Source organism: Thalassophryne amazonica, chromosome 15 (assembly GCF_902500255.1).
Source record: "Thalassophryne amazonica chromosome 15, fThaAma1.1, whole genome shotgun sequence".
NCBI lineage: Eukaryota > Metazoa > Chordata > Actinopteri > Batrachoidiformes > Batrachoididae > Thalassophryne > Thalassophryne amazonica.
The window spans coordinates 5599212-5624333 of NC_047117.1; the positions used below are offsets into that span (position 1 = coordinate 5599212).

Sequence of the window (25122 nt, forward strand, 5' to 3'; positions counted from 1 at the left end):
CTGGCATGTTGCATGCTTGGCGCCTTTCTCTGTTGAGGATGTCGAGGATTTCTTCATTTTTGGTCTCATGGTAGCAGGGCTGGTGCTTTTTGTCTTATCTGCTGCCCTGATCTACCGGAAAATTGGCAAGACGGCGGCATCAAGAACCACGGGCCCTCGCTTGTCCGTCATGATTAACGAGGTTGGCAGGCAGTGCATTCTCAGACTGCGTTGACTCTTGAACTCAGATGCAAATTGGATGACACCTTGGAGCTGATTCATGCCTTGCAGTTGAAGCTGAAGGTTTCAGAGGCCGGTGAATATTCTTAATTCATAATTGGGATTTGGCTGAGCGAGTGGAACTGTTAATAGTGTTTTTCACTGCTCGGCTGCAACACTACAGGCTATCTAGCATCAAGGTCAATTGCCCACTGTTTACCTCCAGAGGAATTTATCCAGGCTCTGTTGAGATTATTCAGTTCCATTCTTATCTCAACCCACAAGGACAATAAACTGACAGACTTACACATGGACTGAAGCATGCCCCAGCTTTCTCCTCTTACCTCCTTTCCTGCCCCTCCCTCCCTGCGGCAGGCCTCTGTCCTTCCCAAGCTGGCAGGCGGCGCGACTTGACAGTTGCAGGCGGCCTTCACCCACTGCCTCAATTCGGAAGACAGACTACTTCAGGTTCTGTGCACATAAACAATGTCAAATGTATATGTGTTGTCTTTAATTTTGATGTGTGCCATTATTACGGTAAACAAGTAATAATTGTGGATAAATTGCTGTATCTTGTCCGAGGTAATTGGAGTGTAAACGTAATTGTCCTTTTTTTTTTGGGATCAATAAAGTTGTCTGAAACAGGATAAAACAGTTCATGTCAAATAGAAATAAATTTAAATCAATAAATATGATTCAGACCAATAATAAAATAAAAGATAAATCAGATTTAAGATTCACCGGAACTTTCTAATCTAATGTCAGCAGGCAAAGTGTCCCACAGTGTTGGAGCACAGTAAACAAAGGTTCTAAAACCCGCTGACTTCTTTTTAACCCTGACACCACAGTGCAGAATTCTGAACCATCTACAGGCATCTGATTCTTTTAATTGGCAATCCAGAAAATAATACATTACCACAGTAAATTCTGGAAGACACTGGCATGAAAACTGAAGTTATTGTACTTGGCCCCACAAATCTTAGAAACATGGTGTCTAACCAGATCCTTACTCTGGATGGCATTACCCTGACCTCTAGTAATACTGTGAGAAATCTTGGAGTCATTTTTGATCAGGATATGTCATTCAAAGCGCATATTAAACAAATATGTAGGACTGCTTTTTTGCATTTACGCAATATCTCTAAAATTAGAAAGGTCTTGTCTCAGAGTGATGCTTGAAAACTAATTCATGCATTTATTTCCTCTAGGCTGGACTATGTAATTCATTATTATCAGGTTGTTCTAAAAGTTCCCTGAAAAGCCTTCAGTTAATTCAAAATGCTGCAGCTAGAGTACTAACGGGGACTAGAAGGAGAGAGCATATCTCACCCATATTGGCCTCTCTTCATTGGCTTCCTGTTAATTCTAGAATAGAATTTAAATTCTTCTTCTTACTTATAAGGTTTTGAATAATCAGGTCCATCTTATCTTAGGGACCTCATATTACCATATCACCCCAATAGAGCGCTTCACTCTCAGACTGCAGGCTTACTTGTAGTTCCTAGGGTTTGTAAGAGTAGAATGGGAGGCAGAGCCTTCAGCTTTCAGGCTCCTCTCCTGTGGAACCAGCTCCCAATTCAGATCAGGGAGACAGACACCCTCTCTACTTTTAAGATTAGGCTTAAAAACTTTCCTTTTTGCTAAAGCTTATAGTTAGGGCTGGATCAGGTGACCCTGAACCATCCCTTAGTTATACTGCTATAGACTTAGACTGCTGGGGGGGTTCCCATGATGCACTGTTTCTTTTTATTCACCTCTTTTTGCTCTGTATGTACCACTCTGCATTTAATCATTAGTGATTGATTTCTGTTCTCTTCCACAGCATGTCTTTTTCATGATTCTCTCCCTCAGCCCCAACCAGTCCAGCAGCAGACTGCCCCTCCCTGAGCCTGGTTTCTGCTGGAGGTTTCTTCCTGTTAAAAGGGAGTTTTTCCTTCCCACTGTCGCCAAGTGCTTGCTCACAGGGGGTCGTTTTGACCGTTGGGGTTTTTCTGTAATTATTGTATGGCTTTTGCTTACCATATAAAGCGCCTTGGGGCGACTGTTTGTTGTGATTTGGCGCTATATAAATAAATTGATTTTGAATAAAATTTCCTGTATCTGCCATCAACAAAATACTGTACGTCTAATCATTGCAATATGTTGCAAATGAAAAATGGGCTTTACTGATGACCTCAATGGGTATGTAAATCAAACAATGGATCAAAGCTCACATCAATATTCTTAACTTTCTCACTGTGATGAATCACAGTGACCCAGAGAATGTTAACTGATCATAAAGATGTTGCAGTCTGGCAGGGCCAACAACAAGACATCCAATTTTTCACTGTAACCAAGCAAGCCTTCCTTTTTGCAATCTGAGAGACATTAACTACTCAGACATACATCTGCAAATCATCAGCATAGCAGTGAAATTTAATTCCATGGTTTTATATAATACAACCAAGAGTTGCAACTTGAAGAGAGGACAGTACTGTAGTTGGAACAGAATCCTGATGTACACCATATTCTGTAGTTAAGAATTCAGATGTTACATTGCTATACTAAAGGCATTGCAGTCGGCCCAACAAGTAGGTCATGAAAACATCCATCCAGAATTCTCAGTTCTCCAACAAAATACTGTGGTCAACTGCATCAAAAGCTGTACTCAAAGCAAGCAACACCAAAACCGAATCCACATACACAGCCATCAACAAATCATTCACCACTCTAACTGCGTGTAGTCTCTGTGGAGTGATGGGAGTGATCCACACTCAGTTATTGAGTTGCATCATACCTGTCCTCTTCTTTGTTGGCTATGCTTTCATCTCTTTAACAATCCAGTTTATTGAAGAGTATAACCATCTTAAATCCTTCACATTCTCTGTGGTATTTGGTAATAACACTTTAGCTATTTGGCAATCTGGTCACCCAGATGTTGGTTTTGATTATACATTTCAAACCTGGCAACCTGACTTGAGTGCAAGAGTTCAGGCTACTGTGTGAAGACACTGTTTAAAATTGTTACAATGTGTAACTTAAATTATGGAGCAAGACAGAAGTCAATGCACTGGAATGTGTTGAATTTTGTAGGAGGAAAGTAAAATGCATCAGTCTCAAGAGCAGTAAATTCTATTCTGCATCTATCCTTCCTGTGTTTTTAGCAAAAATCATATTACACACCTTTTCCAAAATACCTCATATAGACCACTAAATTTATTGCCAAAAAATAGCCTGTCAATGCATAAAAGCAAATTTATAAATAACTAGAAACACTCGGAGAGCGCAAACCTCCGCCAAGGCCATACTGATGTCATATGGAATACTCTTGGGCAAAGAGACTTATTCCTTGTTGTTTCATGCATCTACCATCATGTTTCAGATTCAGTGGTTAACTCTCTGGGTCCGAGGGCATTTTTTGGACAGTTCACTCACCTGGCATAAATGTTTTATTATTGCTGTTAACAGCTCTCCCTGCATCCCACAATCAAGTTTTATGTCTCTTTTTTTTCAGGATAACCTGTACTTTCAAAATATATATGCTATAGTTGTGTGTTATAAGTGTAATAAATGTTTACAATCAGAAATAAGAAAGGAAAAAGTAAAACAAAATAATTTTCCATACACATTTATTCAAAACACACAGCAAACTATAATAAACAACTGTTTTGACACTTTATAAAGGTAATTTGGGCTTTTGTGTGAAAGACTGTACAACAAAAAGGTTCAAACAATAAACACAAATGCACATTTTGAACAATATATACAAAATGGTCTATATGATTTGTCTTCATCTCAAAGCAATTTCTGTCTGCTAAAACTTTCCTTTTTGATAAAGCTTCTAGTTAGGGCTGGATCAGGTGACCCTGAACCATCCCTTAGTTATGCTGCTATAGACTTAGACTGCTGGGGGGCTCCCATGATGCACTGAGTGTTTCTTTCTCTTTTTGCTCTGTATGCACCACTCTGCATTTAATCATTAGTGATTGATCTCTGCTCCCCTCCACAGCATGTCTTTTTCCTGGTTCTCTCCCTCAGCCCCAACCAGTCCCAGCAGAAGACTGCCCCTCCCTCAGCCTGGTTCTGCTGGAGGTTTCTTCCTGTTAAAAGGGAGTTTTTCCTTCCCACTGTCGCCACGTGCTTGCTCACACGGGGTCGTTTTGACCGTTGGGGTTTTTTCCGTAATTATTGTATGGCCTTGCCTTACAATATAAAGCGCCTTGGGGCAACTGTTTGTTGTGATTTGGCACTATATAAATAAAATTGATTGATTGATTGATATTACACAAAGGTCAAAGCAACATTCACACTTCGATGCTCATTCAGTTTGAGAAGCGGCCCCTCCCCCTCACTCCATTGATATGGTAAAGAGTGCTTTACGCTGGAGTGAGAGAGCTTGCCACAGGCTTATCCAGTAACATTCACAGGAAAACTAGTTGAGCAATCCTGATACTCACACACTGTTTGAGCACGTGAGATTGTATGAGAGGCTCTCTGCTCACTTTCGCTGTGCGTGATGGCGCAGGGCGCAATGGAGCAGCCAGGTGGCTATTCAAACGGGCCAACTTGTAACACACCACTCCTAAAAACAATCTTTGGTGTGTCACGTGAGGTGAATCTGCTCTGAATGGATTTTGGAAAACCATGTGACGGTGAACCAATTCCGATTGGACACTCACATTGCTCACATCATCACACAGCTTCTATAAGGAGTACAGAGATGGTGGACTGTGGCTCGAAAGGCCACAGAGTTAACTTTTCAGCAAATAAAGAGAGTAAGTTTCTATCTCATATCATTAAAAAGTTATTTATAATTTAGTAAAGCTTGGTCTCAGCCGTCATATATGACGGCGTCGGCCCCAGAGGTTTAAACCCTTAGATCTTCAGGAAATGTATTTATAAAGAGAAACTGCATGAACTACACAAGTTTTTTTTTATTATTATTATTTTCTAATAACAGGTTTATTCAATGAGGAGAACCAAATGCTAAATTATTGTTGTGTCATAACTTAATTTTTATTCAGCCTTTGTGACCCGTCTTCATGAAGTTAGATGCAAAAATGTTGAAATTGGCCCTATCCTGCAATGATAAAGAATCATTAAAATAATTATTGGATCAGGATCGTGTTCCGGATCGTTACCAAAATTTAATGACTTCTAAGTTAGGCCAAAATACACCCCTGGTAAAAAATTTAATTGCAATCTGTTGAGGATTTTTTGAGTAATCCTGCTAACAATCCAACCAACAAACAAATGGACCCGACCAAAAACATAACCTCCTTGGTGGAGATAACAATCCAGAAACACAGTTTCTGTTCCTGTAGCTTTACATGGAAAGAAGCTGGCATTTGCCGAACACCTCCTGAACTAACCAGACACAGGGGTTGACTTTCTAAGGTCTCTCTGTGTGTGTGTGTGTGTGTGTGTGTGTGTGTGTGTGTGTGTGTGTGTGTGTGTGTGTGTGTGTGTGTGTGTGTGTGTGTGTGTGTGTGTGTGTGTGTGTGTGTGTGTGTGTGTGTGTGTGTGTGTGTGTGTGTGTAAGCTATGGCGTTTGACACGCTATTGTACACACACACACACACACACAAAAGGTGCATGCTGTTTTACTAAGGTGCACACCGAGGACTGCAGCTTTTCTATGTGCAAAATAACACATTGACCACGTTTCTCTTCATGAAAATATAATTTGAGATGTCTACTTGAGTGTACAAAACTTTGTGATGTGAACATAACAGGTGAGATTTGCACATAATTGGGTGTTAGCTTACTGTTTGACAGACTGCTGTTTCAGTAGCTGAGACACTGCCGCCTCCTTATAGACAGAATAAAATAATTAATTGTACATGTTGGTCATATTTAAAGAGTTAACTGTTTACATTGTGCTTGTTTCATTAAGCACAAATATCTCCATGTGCAACAGGTGGACCATAGTTCTACTATTGAACTCATCAGGTTAAAGAAAATAATTTGTTACAGAGGTGAGTACAGAGTTATGAATTTGGTTTGGGCTCAGTCTCCATTGCGACAGTGGAATAAGCAGAGACTCAAATCTTGCTGATGGAGGAGGCAGGGGGTGGAGCCCATTCCTCGCAGCTGACAGGGACCAACAGGTGGCAGGGGTGCAGGGAACGTCAGACAGAGAACTGAAAAACAGTGAGAGGTGAGTGGGACACTGAAACTTTTTCTGGGCTTGCCTGTATCCTATTGGTTTGTGGTGATGAAGATTAACGATGTTAGGATTGTTTGTGGCTGAAGTCTGTTAGCTGATTGTGACAGACTGAATCGTGTGTCCCCTGGCAGAATTTGCACTACTCTGCATTTCTTTGCTTTCCTGCACTGAGCACAAAGTACTTTTTAGTGTAATAACTGATCATCACGGTCACTGCTGAACTGCAATAATTTTTATGAAAACTGGTACAAAATAATATGGTTCTCTAAAGTGAACCGTGTTTTTGTGATGCACGGAATGAAAAGAAACTCACAATCAAATGCCAATGAATTAATTTTGTATTCACCTCTTGTCATGCTTTGCCAACACAAACGCACACCCACATCTAGACGATGACGGATGTGGTCGTGTGGCATGAAGTGAACATAGAACAGTTCTCTGTGCGTTCCAAAGGCATAATGCAGCAAGGAAAAAGTGGTTCTGTTTTGGACAGAAATTATTAAATCATATTGCATTATGTATCACTGAATCACAAAGAATTAATTTGCATGATTTACCCTCTGGGCTCCGAGGGCATTTTTTTGGACAGTTCACTCGCCTGGCATAAATGTTTCATTATTGCTGTTAAAAGCTCGCCCTGTATCCCACAATCAACTAGTATGTCTCTTTTTTTTCAGGGAAACCTGTACTTTCAGAAAATATATGCTATAGTTGTGTTTTATAAGTGTAATAAAGGTTTACAATCAGAAATAAGAAAGGATAAAAATAAAGCAGAAATTATTTTCACACACATTTATTCAAAACACACAGCAAATTATAATAAACAGCTATTTTGACACTTTATAAAGGTAGTTTTGGGTCTTGTAGAACAGAATGTACAAAATAAATGTTCTAACAATAAACACAAATGCACATTTTGAACAATATATATACAAAATGGTCTATGTGTTTTGTTTGTCTTTATGCCACATCTCAAAGCAATTTCTGTCTGCTATTACACAAAGGCTTACAATGCATGGCTGGCTCGAACGTCTGTGGAGTTAACTTTTCAGCAAAAGAAAAAGTAAAAAATTTAGTAAAAAAGAAAAATTTAGTAAAACTTGATTTCAACCGTTGTATATGATGGCGTCGGCCCCAGAGGGTTAATGTTGTCTTGCTGTGTTCCTTTTTCTTGCCGACAGACTCAGTGGTGATTTGATCTGTTGTTGGATGTAAATGATTGGTTGCTGCATAGAAAGAAGTGATTCTTTAATCTGGCCTCTTTTATACTAAACATTTACTGATTGTAGCTCCTCATCTCTTGGACAAATGCAAAATTATAATTTCTGTCTCACTGTTGTTTTATGTATCACTATTAATTCCTGGTAATTGTGTTAACTGATATATATTCCTGTACACGCAAAAATGACTCTTTGGATGAACTCAATTCATTTATGTGCAGGATTTCCATCTGATAAATATATGTAGCTCCAACTCAAAACACATCCATGCAAGAAAATGTAATTTAGTTGAGTTGGGACTACATATGATTAGATTAGATGGAATCCAGTCCAATGAGTCAGTTTTTTGAGTGTATCACACAAACAAATGACTTATTGGATGAACTCAATTCAGTTATGAGCAGGATTTCCATGTAATAAATGTATGTAGTCCCAACTAAATTAAATTATCTTGCAAGGATGTGTTTTATTTGAGTTGGGCCTACATATATTTATTAGATGGAAATCCTGCCCATAATTGAATTGAGTTTATTCAATGCATCAGTTTTTTGAGTGAATGTAATAAATAAATGTAATAAGTATACTTATTACATTTATGAGTTTGAATCAAGAACTTTACCAAATATAAAGGTTTTTTTTTTCCTAATCGGCACAGCAAAGCCTCAAGCATCTGTTCACCCAGAAATCAATTCAGAAGCGTCTGTAGTAACTGCCCCCGACGTCTTCACCCACCCTGCTTCAGAATGTTATTATAGCCCCAGAACCCCCCCCCCCCCCCCCCCCCCCCCCCCCCCCGAGATGTCAACATCTCGTTCCTCCCTTTGTTGCAGATTGTCACTGAATGAGTCACTCAATCCAGCAGCACAAAGGAGGGAGCCGGGCTCCACCTGTGGCCTATTTGTTTTCCATCACTTCTGAGGAGCGCCTGGTTAAATTAACCCGTCACACCGAGTCTGCAGGGACGAAACCAGGCGAAGTGCAATACTGACTGGTGTATGGTAATAAATAACAATGTGTGTCCACTGGCTCTTCCACTTAATTCTGGTTTCCAAAGAAAATGCAAATTTGTCAGTTCATGTCACACTTTTTGCTTCTTCTCTTGTTGTGCAGCTGCACCTGCTACTGAGACTTGTGTGAAACGGTGAGGAAAAAGTTTCAAAGGTTTGAACTTTCGCCACATCCCCGATGGTTCAGATGTTTTCCTCCTCAGTAATGAGGTGATCACAGAAGCATTTCTGTGGATATTTTTTTTTTTAAAGAGGAATAACTCAGACAGGTTCCATTTGAATTCCAAAGCTTTGCCAGTGAATTTGTAACAGACTTCTGCATAAGCTTCTGTGGCAGCTCGTGGCATTCTGGTTATGCCAGTGTCACAAGAATTCAATCCTACAGCCATGATTCTGCAGCCTGATGCGCTGTTTGGCACTGGGCTGATTCCGCTGTATATTTAGTACACGCTGGGGAAGTGGGAAGGGGGGACAAGAACACAATTTTTCGGTTGCACATTTTACTGGTTTCTCCCCACAAACTCATTTCTCCTTTTCTGTCCTGAAATTTCCCTCTGGAGCATTCCTGCTCAGATGCTTTAGTGTGATCACGATTTCCTCTTGTTCCTCTCTCTCATCCTGTCCATGCATCCTCAGGCTTATTTCTTCCCCAGAGAGAGAGAGAGAGAGACTACTGTCATTGGAGGCGGCAGCTTCTGCAATCACTGAATAGATATGAGTTCACACAGGGTGCTGCTGCGTGTGTGTGTGTGTGTGTGTGTGTGTGTGTGTGTGTGTGTGTGTGTGTGTGTGTGTGTGTGTGTGTGTGTGTGTGTGTGTGTGTGTGTGTGTGTGTGTGTGTGTGTGTGTGTGTGTGTGGGCGGAGCCTGTGAGCTGCTATTTGTAAAAGCTTTTGATGGATGATTGCTGTGTGAGAGGGAGTCCCCCCTCCCACCCTGGTTTTTGTAGCAGCTCACTGTTCAGTGCACAATGACTCAATGAAAAGTGGAGGGGAGAGGCGAGCGCACTGTACGTCTGCACGAGAAGCAGAGGAGAGAAAAGGGGCACTACAACAGGGGACAAGAAGAAGAAGAAGGGGATACACTTAGCTTTTTTTCGTCCTCTGGTGTGAAGGGCCACTTCAGGATCAAGTGGCAGCCCTGAGTGTCATTTTTGGCCACTTTTCCAGTAGGTGGTGTTGGCTGTCATTCCAGGTAGAAGAGAGGGAGGGAAAAGGAGCTGCGGGGTTGGAATCTGCAGTGTCAGGGAGAGAGGAGGATGTCTGCTGGGTCAAGATGGAATGGAGCCGGGTCAGCAGGCTGCGGGATGCTGGCAACGGTCCCTGGTTGCGCGCTCCAGGCTGGTCTGCGTGGGATGCTGATGTGGGCCGTCCTGCTGTTGGTGGCCGGAGGTATGGATGCCTGCCCCTTTCCGTGCAGCTGCCTGGGGACTACAGTAGACTGTCACGGCCTGGGCATCCACACCGTACCCAAAAACATCCCCAGAGGCACAGAGAGGCTGTGAGTACGATAACACCGTGTGTATTTCTACACTCAACAAACTGCAACCTGAGGTCCATGTTAGGTTAGTTAAATAATTACACCAAACATGCACACATTTCTACTTGGCTGTATAAACTGCCAAGACAGCAATGCTTATTTATAAAAACACTTTCCTTTAACTCAGAAATGTTCTGAACTCAAAGTAGTCAGGAGCTGTGTTACGTCCACCAAAAACATGACTTAAACTTACTGACGCCATTTCAGGCTGAAACTGATCAAACTATTAAGTGCAATTAGTGTCATTTAAATCTGGGATTTCTTTGAACGTGTACAGTTGAATATGCAACAACACAAAGACCGCTGTGGGAAACGCACTGCATTCCTGAAATGATTTCAAACTGATGCAGACGCTCAAAGTGCTTTTACAAGAAAACCACCTCACATTCATCCATTCACACACCCATGTCTACATGCTTACATGCAAGGTGCTCACCTGCACACTGGCAGCAACTCGGGCATCAAGGGCCTTACTCAAGGGTACCTAAGTGGGTTTCCTGTCTGACAGAGAATCAAACCAAGCACCCTTTTGGTCACACAGCCACCTCTTGAACCTAAATAGTGAAGTTTATCACATAAAAGACATGATGATGAAATGAAGGTGAAATGTGACACATTTTACTTATTTCTATTTATTTGTAATTATTAGATATTTAATAGCATTCTATTATTATTGTAACACTTTACAATAAGGGTGCAGTCATTGAAATTAGTTAATATATTAACGATTTAAGTGCTGAGTTGTTTAATAATCACTTATTAATGGTGTTAAATGTCTTATTAAACACAGTTTATTCTTAATAGACTGTGAATGCCATTACTGCATTAATGAATGCACCCTTATTTTAAAGTCCAATATAAATATAAATATATGCAGTTATGAGTAGTACAGTCTCCTTTTATAACTTCAAATAAACACATTTTATTTTCTCTCTAAAACTATTAAGATGCGTTGATAAAAATGTTAGAAATTATTAAAATATAAAAGACTGAACTGGGACATGGCAAAATAATCATTTTAAATTTCTTGAAGGGAATTTTGTGCATATGCTGTATTTACTCTTTAGCATGTGTGACATGTTTATATGACATGATATGATATTTATGTCGCAATCCAAAGTAAATATATCATACTCACATTCTACATCTGAATTGTAGGAGCTCGATATATATGAATGTAATACATGAGAGAAACCATTAAAGTGTTCATTGTAATGATCTTTTTTCCCCCTCATCCATTTAAGTTGAACCGATGCTGATTTTATGTTGTGTGTTGTTCACTTGTTTAATTTTTGGTAACTGTTTTCACTGAGTCAGAATATTAAACCAACATATTTACTGACAACAATGCTGATCTAGTCTTCAGTAAATATGACACAAATAGGCAATTTGATTGAAGGGTGACCGTTTCACTGTTTTGTCTTGTAACAAAAAATTATATAAGCAGCTGTGCAAGGAGATAAAACAGGGATACGTTTTTAATGATACGCACTTGCACGATGTTTGCGTGCCCTGTTCAGTGTATCTCGTCCTTTCTGTATTCAAATCTTTGCAGGATGTGCAGATTTGATCAATGTGTCTGTGTCCAGCTTGTCCAGTTCATCAGGAATAGTTGTTGAAAGCAATCAGAAAGAGTAAAGGGGGGGATCCCAGTATAATTCTATACTCAAAAAAAAAAAAAAGGAATAAAAAAACCCTAATAAATAAAATGAATAAATAAACAAAATAAGTATATAATATATGTATTACTTCCTGTCTCTATTGTTCCGCAGATATCGGTTTAATTATTGAGGAGTGATAGAAATCTGCTTCAGCAGATCAGTTTGTCTCATTTTATTAACAGGAATTAACAGGAATGCTTCAGATACACAGAGATTAACCAGTCAGAAATTGTGCTGAGGTGTTTTCATTAAATGTAAAATAATTAAATAAATAAATAGTCTTGGATCTACTGAAGTTGCATTGATCAATCAGTCAATCAATTCAATCAATTTTTTTTTTATATAGCGCCAAATCACAACAAACAGTTGCCCCAAGGCGCTTTATATTGTAAGGCAAGGCCATACAATAATGATGTAAAACCCCAACGGTCAAAACGACCCCCTGTGAGCAAGCACTTGGCTACAGTGGGAAGGAAAAACTCCCTTTTAACAGGAAGAAACCTCCAGCAGAACCAGGCTCAGGGAGGGGCAGTCTTCTGCTGGGACTGGTTGGGGCTGAGGGAGAGAACCAGGAAAAAGATATGCTGTGGAGGGGAGCAGAGATCGATCACTAATGATTAAATGCAGAGTGGTGCATACAGAGCAAAAAGAGAAAGAAACAGTGCATCATGGGAACCCCCCAGCAGTCTACGTCTATAGCAGCATAACTAAGGGATGGTTCAGGGTCACCTGATCCAGCCCTAACTATAAGCTTTAGCAAAAAGGAAAGTTTTAAGCCTAATCTTAAAAGTAGAGAGGGTGTCTGTCTCCCTGATCTGAATTGGGAGCTGGTTCCACAGGAGAGGAGCCTGAAAGCTGAAGGCTCTGCCTCCCATTCTACTCTTACAAACCCTAGGAACTACAAGTAAGCCTGCAGTCTGAGAGCGAAGCGCTCTATTGGGGTGATATGGTACTACGAGGTCCCTAAGATAAGATGGGACCTGATTATTCAAAACCTTATAAGTAAGAAGAAGAATTTTAAATTCTATTCTAGAATTAACAGGAAGCCAATGAAGAGAGGCCAATATGGGTGAGATATGCTCTCTCCTTCTAGTCCCCGTCAGCACTCTAGCTGCAGCATTTTGAATTAACTGAAGGCTTTTTAGGGAACTTTTAGGACAACCTGATAATAATGAATTACAATAGTCCAGCCTAGAGGAAATAAATGCATGAATTAGTTTTTCAGCATCACTCTGAGACAAGACCTTTCTGATTTTAGAGATATTGCGTAAATGCAAAAAAGCAGTCCTACATATTTGTTTAATATGCGCTTTGAATGACATATCCTGATCAAAAATGACTCCAAGATTTCTCACAGTATTACTAGAGGTCAGGGTAATGCCATCCAGAGTAAGGATCTGGTTAGACACCATGTTTCTAAGATTTGTGGGGCCAAGTACAATAACTTCAGTTTTATCTGAGTTTAAAAGCAGGAAATTAGAGGTCATCCATGTCTTTATGTCTGTAAGACAATCCTGCAGTTTAGCTAATTGGTGTGTGTCCTCTGGCTTCATGGATAGATAAAGCTGGGTATCATCTGCGTAACAATGAAAATTTAAGCAATACCGTCTAATAATACTGCCTAAGGGAAGCATATATAAAGTGAATAAAATTGGTCCTAGCACAGAACCTTGTGGAACTCCATAATTAACTTTAGTCTGTGAAGAAGATTCCCCATTTACATGAACAAATTGTAATCTATTAGACAAATATGATTCAAACCACCGCAGCGCAGTGCCTTTAATACCTATGGCATGCTCTAATCTCTGTAATAAAATTTTATGGTCAACAGTATCAAAAGCAGCACTTTTATACACATCACACCAGTAGATGTGTATAAAATAAGGAATGTCTTTGTTACCATGGAAACTGTGTGATGCTGTCATGCACGTTTTTTTTTTCGTCATGTATGTGCGTTTATTTCAGCTTGTGAAGTGGCCGTATGTGAATAATTGATGATGTTCAGAGTTTCAGATACATTATCTTTCCTTCTATTAGTGTGGCGGATGTCCCCCCCAAGGCAAATGGCTTCATGATCAGGGTCGGAGGTCTGAGGATCCTGGTCAAATGGCCTGGAAAAAGATTAACCCACTGTCCCAGTCATTGTTTTAAATCTCAGAGATGGTCCGACCTCTACGGAGCAGCAAAGGCTTGTGTGATTAGTAGAATTCTTAGTATGGAGTGAGTGTAATTTATGCCTTGAAAGTTTTTTGGGACTTTGATGTAACATTTAGGTAAGGGTGTGTTACTTTGTTCCTGAGCACAAAGCAGTGCACAGGACAAGTCACCAAAAGATGCAGTTGTCATTTCATGCTCAGTGCTAAACACTTTAAATCACAAGTGTGCTCATGTATGTGCCTGTAAGCACACTGGTCTTAAAATGAGATGTGGTCAGACGCGGTAATGGCACATTACTTTTGACAAGCAACAGAAAGTAATTCCGCCAAAGAATTCTGAAAATGTAGTCTAAAGTCATGCACCACCTCATGGGGCATGGAGGACAGGCGATCCGATGAGGAGGGGAAGGGGTTGCAGGAATGTGATGCTGAAATGCTTCACCACAGGGAGTTGTGGTGGATTTCTTCTGATCTGGCTCATGTGCTTTGATGCTTGGTGCACAGAATTCTTTCCTCACCACAAAACCTTTCGCTTCTCAGTTTGCCATCTAAATGGCACATATAGTTTGGGGTATCCTAATTTTGGTGACTGTTCCGCCATTGCTGCAATTGCTGGTTGACTGACGAGGCTGAGTCTCTGGTCTTTGCCTCCTGGTTGTTCTTTCATGTAATCTGTCATTGGGAACACTATGTGATTGCTTCAGTTCAACCTTTGTGTGACTACATGTTCTGGTTTTATTTTAGTAGTATGACCAAAGCTGATGGCCACCCGACTGTGTCTGGTCTGCTTGATGTTCCTTCTTATAATAATACTAATATAATAAATTAAAAATGTAATTAGATTAAAAACATGGTACAGGGAGTTTTCCTGACCATGGTAACCATTGTGTTTGCTGATGAGGTTGGTAAGGGTTAAATCTTGCATGTGTATAGATACTTGGATGATTTTTCTTGCGAGTTGGCTACACTGAAGTAGGGGCATGGTTTTCACACACCCAACCAACTCACAGTGACCCCTTTACCTAAAGTTAGATCCGCCTCTGATGGCAGTTGACAATCTATTTCCAAAACACGCCCATGACAACTTAAGAAAATAAATGCATTTCTTTTGTGCCTTGCATGTAATTTGTGTTCACATTGCAGGCTGTGGAAATGTCAAAGTGGCGCTAGATACACCTAAAAAGTACTCGCGCCATGTCCTCTACACTGTAAGATACAGATAATCAAGATAGAGCCCTAATTACATACAGTCAAGATTTTTCTGTTTTTTAAATTTCAATTTGTTTTCATTTATATACCTCCAAATCACAACAGAGTTGCCTCAAAGCGCTTCACACAGGTAAGGTCTAACCTTACCAACCCCCAGAGCAACAGTGGTAAGGAAAAACTCCCTCTGAGGAAGAAACCTCAAGCAGACCAGACTCAAAGGGGCGACCCTCTGCTTGGGCCATGATACAGACATAAATTACAGAACAATTCACAGAACAATTCACGGATGAATATACAAGAAATGCTATTGGTGCACAGGACAGGAGGGTCACCAACATAAATACAACTCCCATCTCTGGATGGAGCTGCACCTTAAACAGAGAAAAAACAGAATCAGGCATCAGAAAGACAAAAAATACTGTATAATTTGTCAGCATTAATCAACAAGAAAAACAGAAGAAATACTAAGATGATCACCGGCCACTAGCCCTAAACTTCACTAAAAGACCCAGAATTTAGGTAAAGTTGAGGCTGCGGCCCGCTCCAATTACTAATAAATGAATTAAAAGAGTAAAAAGCGTAAAACAAAACTGTACCAGTATGCTAGCCATAAGAAAGGTAAAATAAGTGCGTCTTACGTCTGGACTTGAAAGTCTCCTCAGAATCTGACTATTTTATTGATGCAGGGAGATCATTCCACAGAACAGGACACGATAAGAGAAAGCTCTGTGACCCGCAGACTTCTTAATCACCCTAGGGACACAAAGTAGTCCTGCACCCTGAGAACGTAAAGCCCGGGCCGGTACGTAAGGTTTAATTAGGTCAGCTAGGTAGGGAGGTGCCAGTCCATGAATACTTTTATAGGTTAGTAGCAGAACCTTAAAATCTGATCTCACTGGGACAGGAAGCCAGTGAAGAGATGCCAAAATGGGTGTAATGTGGTCAAACTTTCTGCTTAGTGTCAAAAGTCTGGCTGCAGCATTTTGAACCAACTGTTCCGATATGATACTCAAACTCAGGGTATAGTCTGATAACAGTGCAGATCTGATCCCAAATCTAGTAAAATCAAGTCTGGGAGCAAGCATTGGTGCCCCCGCATCAACCACAACACTGAAACACTCTGGGTCCTGGATGACAACCACCCAGGTAGACAACTAATCCATCCCTACATCTCACAGCTTTGAAAGTAATTTTTAAATTTGTATACTTCACTTAATTTGAAACCTTTTTTATGGCAGTCTGACCAAAAAACACTTTCTTCAAAATTAAAATGCAGCAGGAGCAGCTCCTGAATTGCTGGTCACATGATGACATCATCACAGAAATTAAATGTGTCAGTGTTTTTCTAGTGAGCTGCTGCTGAATCAGTTATTAATGTCATTTCTGCCATCAAAGACCTTACATATGTTTCGAGTGGTGTTTTTCTGTTTGATTGTTCGCAGGATTACGCAAAAACTACTGAACTGATTTTCTTGAAAGTTGGTGGAAGGATGTGGTCAAGGCCAAGGAGGAAACTGTTAACTTTTAGCAGCAGATCCAGTTCAGATGAAAGATTGAGGAATTGTTGTTCTCTTTTTAAACATTTCAACATAGAACAATTTGGACGATTACCTTCAATTTCTCATAAATTAACTCATAGATCATCATGAAAACAGTCATGAGACATTTCAACAATCTATTTAATTTTGGTGCAGATCCCTATGAAAATCCAGTTTTTATGGATCAAAATTTGAATTTCAAGGGCGTGTATGGACATTTTATTTTATGTTTTTTTTTTTTTTTCTAAACATTAATTTGTTGTCTTATACTCACAATATAAGTGAAGATTAAGATATAAGTGTTGTATGGCTGGGGGGGCCTGGCTGCTGGTTTGTTTGCCTTTTGTTTCCTCCCAGGTGGCATGCATTTGGGACTGAGTGGCTGTGTTGCTGAGGCTGTTAGGAGGACTTCACCCTGATCACCTGCGACTCGTCAGGACTCACAGCTGAGGTGCATCTGGAGGGATTGGAGTATGTTGGCATTTAAGACTGAAGTGCACAGTGTGCATTTGCCAGAGACTCGACCTTGTGACCAGACGGGTGAGATCGTCGTCTTGGGAGCCATCTCATCAGCAGCGGACGCTGAGAAACGTCCAGGTTTGATGCACGGTCTGTGAAAGAGGAGAGGGTGAGGTCTCACGCTCGTCAGCACACTTCCTGAGGTACGTTGGATTTTGTGACTAACAGTTATACAGTCAGTAAATGTGGTGTCCCTCACACCTTATTGTATTGAGCTGTATGTTAGTCATGTATCAGCTTCCACTGCTGTGGTGATTTGTGAACGAGATGTTCCATGCCTGCAGGTTGGAAGCTGATCAGTAATCAAGCCAGGAAGTGTTTGCTGTTTGTACACCTTTAAGTGTTCTGTGTGTAGAGTGTGGACTCACATAATGGTTCCTTCTTTCACAGACTCGGTTGTTGCGGCCACCTGGGGGGTGTCGGCGGGGTCCTTGGGTCCGAAACAGCTTCTGGCTCCGGACCATTAGCGCTGCTGGGAGCGCACCACGCCAGACCGCACCTTTTTGTTATATTATGATCACTGTTATGTATTAAATTCAGTTAGCCTTTGTACCGTGCTCTGCTTATTTCATACTGGGTCCTTCAAACGCTGGTCGGTTCTCCGAGCTGCGTCCGACACATAACAATAAGTGAAGAATATGAAGATATAAGTGAAGATGAAGCCAGATTTCAGGGAGGTACAACACAAGGAGGTTCTACATTTTTCTTCTCTCAGATTTATCTTTATGGAATCTGTGGTTTAAAATCAAGAGCAGATCTGGAAATCTTCTAATTCTGCATGCAGCAGTGTTAATCAATCAGCCGTTGTTCATGCAAGACCTTTCTCATGTTTTATCAAAACCTTGATCAGCAGCTTTGGGGGACCTCGGCCTCCTGTTCCAGATCTGCCACTGAAAATATCCACTTTCTCTTATCGTGCCCCTGTTCTTTGGAATGATCTCTCTGCATCAATAAAACAATCAGATTCTGTGGAGACTTTCAGACTTAAGACGCACTTATTTTCCCTTTCTTATGGCTAGCATACTGGCATAGTATAGTTCTACACTTTCTACTCTTTTAATTCATTTTATTAGTAGCAGGATGTGGTAAAATCACAAGTCAGAATTTCAATACATCCACTTGGGAAATGATTCACAATAGCATTTTGGCATCAAAATTAATCCTATATCTTGAAAATAACCCTCCACCCCTTGAATGTAACAAAGTATGGTCTATTTTCAATTATCTGGCTATTACGCTATGTGTAACGTTTGTCCATGCTCTTCAAAAACTTTATAAACACAATTCTTTCACAAAGGTTTTATTTCAGTAACACTGTGTGAATAACAGAACTTAGGAGGAGGCCATGCTCTTCAAAAACTTTAAAACATAAACCATTGTCAAAGGTTTTATTTCAGTAACACTGTGTGAATAACAGAACTTACAGTACATATTGTAGTTTTCTTTTTTGCATGGGATGGGGTTTTTTTGTCAAGTAGACACCCACTTCCTATATGAAATATCTCCCAAATTACACAATGCACAATCTCTGAAGTGGATGTAAGCATATTTAAAAATTATATATTTTCTACCATTACCACCTCCTGCTATTATTATTAAACGTAGCTTGCCGCGGCCTCAACTTTATCGGAAGTCTGGGTCTTTTAGTGAAGCTTAGGGCTCGTGGCCCGTGATCACTTTAATATTTCTTCTATCTTTCTTGTTGCTTAATGCTGACAAATTATACTGTATTTGTTGTCTTTCTGATGCCTGATTCTGTTTTTTTTTTTTTTCTCTCTGTTTGAGGTGCGGCTCCATCCAGAGATGGATGTGATGTCTGTTTCTGCAGCTCTCCTGTCCTGTGCACCGGCAAAATTTCCTGTATATTGTTTTGTAAATTGTTTTGTAAAGTGTGCCTATAGCATAGCCCAAGCAGAGGGTCACCCCTTTGAGTCTGGTCTGCTTGAGGTTTCTTCCTCAAATCAAGAGTGTTTTCTTACCACTGTCGCCTGTGTTCTTGCTCTGGGGGTTGGTAAGGTTAGACCTTACTTGTGTGAAGCGCCTTGAGGCAACTTTGTTGTGATTTGGTGCTATATAAATGAAAATAAATTGAAATCTACATTTTTCGACTTTTCGTGGCAGAGGTATGTGCTCTCGGAGCATTTCTAGTTTTAAATGTTGCTGCATGTCAAGAGAACTTTGAAAGTGCAACAGTGAAAGCTGTCTTTATGTGAAAAAGCTGGAAGTCGAGCTGGTTTGCTGGATGGCAGATTGGATTCATGGATACTGAGGGGAATTTGTTTGAGATCCACAACATATTTGGACTAAAAGCAGGATGGGATGCTTCAGATCACCACCACTACCCCCCCCCCCAAACCCAGTCTGTAGGGATGATACTTTTATCCCACATTGAAACAAAAGGTTTTCGCCATTCCAGGAGAACTACATCTCCAGATGCCCTCCATCTTTTCTATTTACGTCTCTACTGACGGGAACAAGCAGCTCCGCAGTGAATAGAAAAGACTCATTAAATGGCTGTTTGTTAAAGGGCTTGTTGCCCAATTATCTTATAAGATGATCTGAGTGTGTGTGTCAGCTGGACCGTTAGCCAGGAGGGGAGGGCCATTGTGTGTACAGTATTTCCCCGGAGACCGTCAGCCAATAAGAGGGTAATTTATCAATGGGAATGGCACGGTAAAACTAAACAGCCCTTCCTCATTGGATTGTCATGGTAACGCTTTAAAAAAAAGAAGCAAGCCCCTCTGGGTATTTGAGCTGAGAAAAGAGGAAAATATGTGTGAGAAAGAGGGAGTCAAATTTATTAGATTATTGATCCGACATGTGCTGAATTACACCGTCGATCTGATGCGATTAATCACTTTGTGACCGGAAAGTCATTTATTGGGTGCTTATCAAGAATCCCCATTATTCTCTGGCTTCTCCTTCTCAAATATGAAGCTTTTTCATTTCTTGTAAATCAAGCTATGGTTCTGGCATATTCAGAGATTTGAAGATGTCACATTGCATTTGTCAGTGTTTATCAATATTTTGTACCCAAGTGTTGAATGGTCCATCTGTCCATTTTTCTCCATTTATCCCCCACTGAGTCACTGTGGCAGAAGGTTAAATAAGTTACCCAAACGTTCATCTACCAAACCATATCCACCAGTTCCCCCAAGGCGTTCCCAAGCCAGATGGGATACATAATCCCTTGGACATATTTGTTCTCCCCTGGGATCTCCTTCCAGTAAAGGAACAAATTAATTCATTTGAAGGACACTTGGTAGAACACATAGCTTCACTTTGGCCACCCAATCCCTGTTAATTTAACTAAATCCCAAACAAATTCCAATCCTTCAGCCACTCACATTGATGTACAGCGGAGCAGGTGGATCAGTGGGACAGATGTTTGGCTACCAATATGTTGATCTGGATTAGATTCCCAGACTGTGCCTTTGGAGACTTGGTTGGTGAATTAAACTGTGATGGACTGGTGTCATGTGCAAGAAGGAGGCTAGTGAGGGAAGCCACCAAGACACTGATGATAACTCTGAATGAGTTATATTCTTGGGATGGGAGAAACTGTTGTTTAATCTACTCAAAGAAAAACAGAAAGAAGTTGGCTGCAGATTCCACATATCAAAACCTCGCCACGTGTGATTTTCTGTGTTCCAGCAGATAACAGCACATTTCATGCACAGACACAAATAGACTTTACCAGTTCAATTAGACTTTACACATACATTTAAAGTCCTTTAGTGAGAAAGCAAACAAAAAACGTGGTTGTAGGTCTCCATATATTTTCGCTGCTTTGCCTTTTGAATATTTGCTACCATTGTGTCACAGTTGGAGTCTTTGCAGCCAACTTTAACACAGTACGAGATCCAGAAAGTAGAAACTTTAAACAAATTCACTGTGAAGATGTTTGTGTGAGCTGCAGCAAGTGGAGACAGAGCAGATCAAGGTCTTAGTAGGTCTGTCTCTTATCTACCTGAAGCAAAGGGATTTAGAGGATGGACCAAACTCTGTGTGTGTGTGTGTGTGTGTGTGTGTGTGTGTGTGTGTGTGTGTGTGTGTGTGTGTGTGTGTGTGTGTGTGTGTGTGTGTGTGTGTGTGTGTGTGTGTGTGTGTGTGTGTGTGTGTGTGTGTGTGTGTGTGTGTGTGTGTGTGTGTGGAAACTGCTTCCTCCAACACTAACTTTGCAGGTTTAAGCAAACATGCTCTCAGACTGGATTCATGTGTCTCTTTATTTCTGTTCCTTGGAGTGTCATCATTCTAGTTGGCCGTGAATCACTGTGAAAATCTAAACTATGCAGCAGTGCCGGAGGATTTTCTTGCTTTCATTTGCTTGATTCTGTGTTGCTGCCAATCATGGAGCTAACTGAGTGTGAGGGTGATTATTGTTAGAGGCTGATGGAGAGATGGAAAACTGTCTGTACTGAGGCCTCAAATACAATTCATTTTCAGCCAAAACAGTGGTTTCAGTCTTTATTTAACTCAACTGCAAAACCCCCCCACAGCCTACAACTGAAGCAACCTGATGTTTGATTCAGGCTTTTGCATGTCAAAGGCATTGGTTTAGAAGTACTAGGTAATAGCACATGTAGGCTATGACAACATGACATTTGACCCCAATGACCCCGACCTTTACCCAAATGGTTTACCTCCGGCTGGCTTTGCCAGGTCAAAAATGTGTGCCACATTTGGTCCAAATAAAGTTGAAAATCAATTTCCCTGAACATGGTCTTTTCCTAAATGAATACTTTAGTGGCACATATGGGTTCAACCTTCACTGATATCCACTGAGAGGTTTTAGGCCTGACCCAGAAAAAGTAGGGTGTGGTTCTCCAGCTTTTCTCAACATTGCACCCAGTGAGTGAAAAAGTCACACATTGTTGAGAAGTGTTGGTTTATCAGAATGCAAATGATGGAGAACCACACCCTACTGGGTCAGGCTCAAAACTTCTCAATCACCCCTCATGATTTAGTAGAAGAAACATGATTACTTAGGGTCTGCTCCTTTCTCTGCCCCTGACCAAGGCAGCTTCTCTACATCTGGAGTTTGTACCTGGGCGCCAGACTGTGGCTGCCCACTGCCCCTAGTGGTCAGATTGTGTCTAACTGTTTTTCAGATGGTGGGGTGGCCAAATTTCATTGTATGTACAAGGCCCTTCTTCTTCTTCTTCTACTACTTCATGAAATGAGCAAATGCACCTGGGAGGAGTAGATAGACAGGTAGACATGACCTTGGCCCCATTGTTTGACCTTTGGCAAATCTGATCTTACCTGGACATTCTGGAACCCATATCCATATCTTTGCCAAGTCTGGTTTAGAAGCACAAGGTAGTTAATCAAGCCACTGGGGAAAATTTTTGCAGTTTTTACCCAATTATTGTCATCTGGCAAGTTTGACCTCACATGGGCAATTCCAGAGCCCACCTCCATATGTATGCAAGGTTTGGTGCAAAACAAGGCCAAATCTGGGGTTGATGTTCATCCATGGTCCAACTTTGGTGGGAATCCACCAGCAGACCTGAGATGACAGACAAATGTTTATTAAATTGTAGCTTGATTGTTGATCATAGTTTTGTAAGAAGCAGCCCTGTTTTGTGATCTGGTCATTTTTGTTTGCTATATATATTTTCTTGTTAAGGGACCATATGGGTAATTTTAACACTTTAGCTCAGTTTATATAACTAATTAAATTAGTGACAAATTTAAATCGGTCTTTTTTTTTTTTTATTGTATTTGTGTTAAATTATTGCATTCTCTGTATGGTCAGCTTCCAAATATCATTCCAGTGGAACTCCCATCTTATTTGTAGTTTTTGTAGCAGTTTGTGAATGGACCACCCAGAAATACAGCCAGTCAGCGAGCTTATTGCTGAACCTGTAATAAAAATTTTAAATCATGTTGGTTTCAGGTTCACGGCGCATGCACTGTTGTCATCTTCTTGGAATTTTCCAGTTGCTGGTGTCATAAACACTGAGGCATCTGAATCATGCCATAGTTGATGTTCCCTCACTGCAAGAGGTCCACATAAAGATCCAATGATGCTTCAAAGTCATCTCAGCAGAAATAATATACAAAATAATGAATGGGCCACTCTGAAGAGACCTGGTTGTTGCCTTAGGTGATGGTATGTGAGGGTGATGCAGTATGAGCATGAGGACAGTACAGTAGTGTTCAGAATAATAGTAGTGCTATGTAACTAAAAAGATGAATCCGGGTTTTGAGTATATTTCTTATTGTTACATGGGAAACAAGGTACCAGTAGATTCAGTAGAGTCTCACAAATCCAACAAGACCAAGCATTCATGATATGCACACTCTTAAGGCTATGAAATTGGGCTATTAGTAAAAAAAAAAAAGTAGAAAAGGGGCTGTTCACAATAATAGTAGTGTGGCATTCAGTCAGTGAGTTCATCAGTTTTGTGGAACAAACAGGTGTGAATCAGGTGTCCCCTATTTAAGGATGAAGCCAGCACCTGTTGAACATGCTTTTCTCTTTGAAAGTCTGAGGAAAATGGGACGTTCAAGACATTGATCAGAAGAACAGCGTAGTTTGACTAAAAAGTTGATTGGAGAGGGGAAAACTTATACACAGGTGCAAAAAATTATAGGCTGTTCATCTACAATGATCTCCAATGCTTTAAAATGGACAAAAAAACCAGACATGCGTGGAAGAAAATGGAAAACAACCATCAAAATGGATAGGAGAATAACCAGAATGGCAAAGGCTCACCCACTGATCAGCTCCAGGATGATCAAAGACAGTCTGGAGTTACCTGTAAGTGCTGTGACAATTAGAAGACGCCTGTGTGAAGCTAATTTATTTGCAAGAATCCCCCACAAAGTCCCTCTGTTAAATAAAAGACATGTGCAGAAGAGGTTACAATTTGCCAAAAAACACATCAACTGGCCTAAAGAGAAATGGAGAAATATTTTGTGGAGCCTTAAGAGTGTGCATATCATGAATGCTTGGTCTTGTTGGATTTGTGAGAATCTACTGAATCTACTGGTACCTTGTTTCCCATGTAACAATAAGAAATATACTCAAAACCTAGATTAAAAGTTTTAGTCACATAGCACTACTGTTATTCTGAACACTACTGTATGTCATGTGTTCATGCGGGAGGTGAGATTATGTCAAGGAGCAGCTCTGAGCCCTTTTTTGTTTGCACTATAAATTCCCACTATATCCTACACAGTCTCAGGATCACTGTAAAAATTGTTCACAGATGAGATGGTCATCTTTGGTATTTGGCTGAGAGACCATCTCAGCATATTTTTGTTTTTAACTTTAGTCATGTCAGGAAGGGCATCCAGTGTAAAAGCTCTGCCACATCCCTACATGGATTCCTACTGGATTCACTGTGGGGACCCAGGATTACTGGGGGGCAGCACAAACGTAAATAAATAAATAAATTAGGAAAAGTAAGCTCATTCCTGATGAGGTCATCCACAAATCATTATCCTGCACGATCAAGCTGGTAGCGTGTTACTGAATCACTGCCACCAGCATACAGAGAATGTTTGTTCTTCCTCTGTCTTTTCCACCATCTTCTCTGCTTAAGACACTCTTGGGCTTCTTAAAAGTCCTCCTCCCTGCTCTTAACCGTTTGGCACCTTAGGAGCTCTCTTAAAGCCTGAGGTACTTTGTGAACAACATTTATTTTACCAAGGGAAAATTTTAAGAACTGTCTAAGAATTTGGGGGAATTCTAAGATTTTTGCTACTTTTAGCTGCTTCATGGATATGGGCCCTGGATCTTTGTATTTTCCCTCACAGACAGTGAGGTTCGACTCGGTCATCTTCTTCCCTTCTTCCTCCTTCTCGTGGCTGACTGTGGCGAGCAGCGGCACTCTCTGCCTGAGATTCCTTTTGCTGTAATGGCCTATTGTTTGGTGGAGTCGCCACTCAAGGGCAGCCTATCCTTCAGCTGACCT

At 40.6% G+C, this 25122-nt stretch overlaps 1 protein-coding gene across 1 annotated transcript in view; it reads left to right on the plus strand.

The window, feature by feature from the left end:
- Window positions 1-25122, plus strand: part of LOC117526270 (slit homolog 1 protein-like) — a 138832-nt gene that overhangs the window by 17055 nt on the left and 96655 nt on the right. The window contains 1 exon segment of the mRNA XM_034188325.1: window positions 9662-10072. Within this exon segment, the coding sequence (XP_034044216.1) occupies window positions 9831-10072 (242 nt within the window). The 5' untranslated portion in view covers window positions 9662-9830.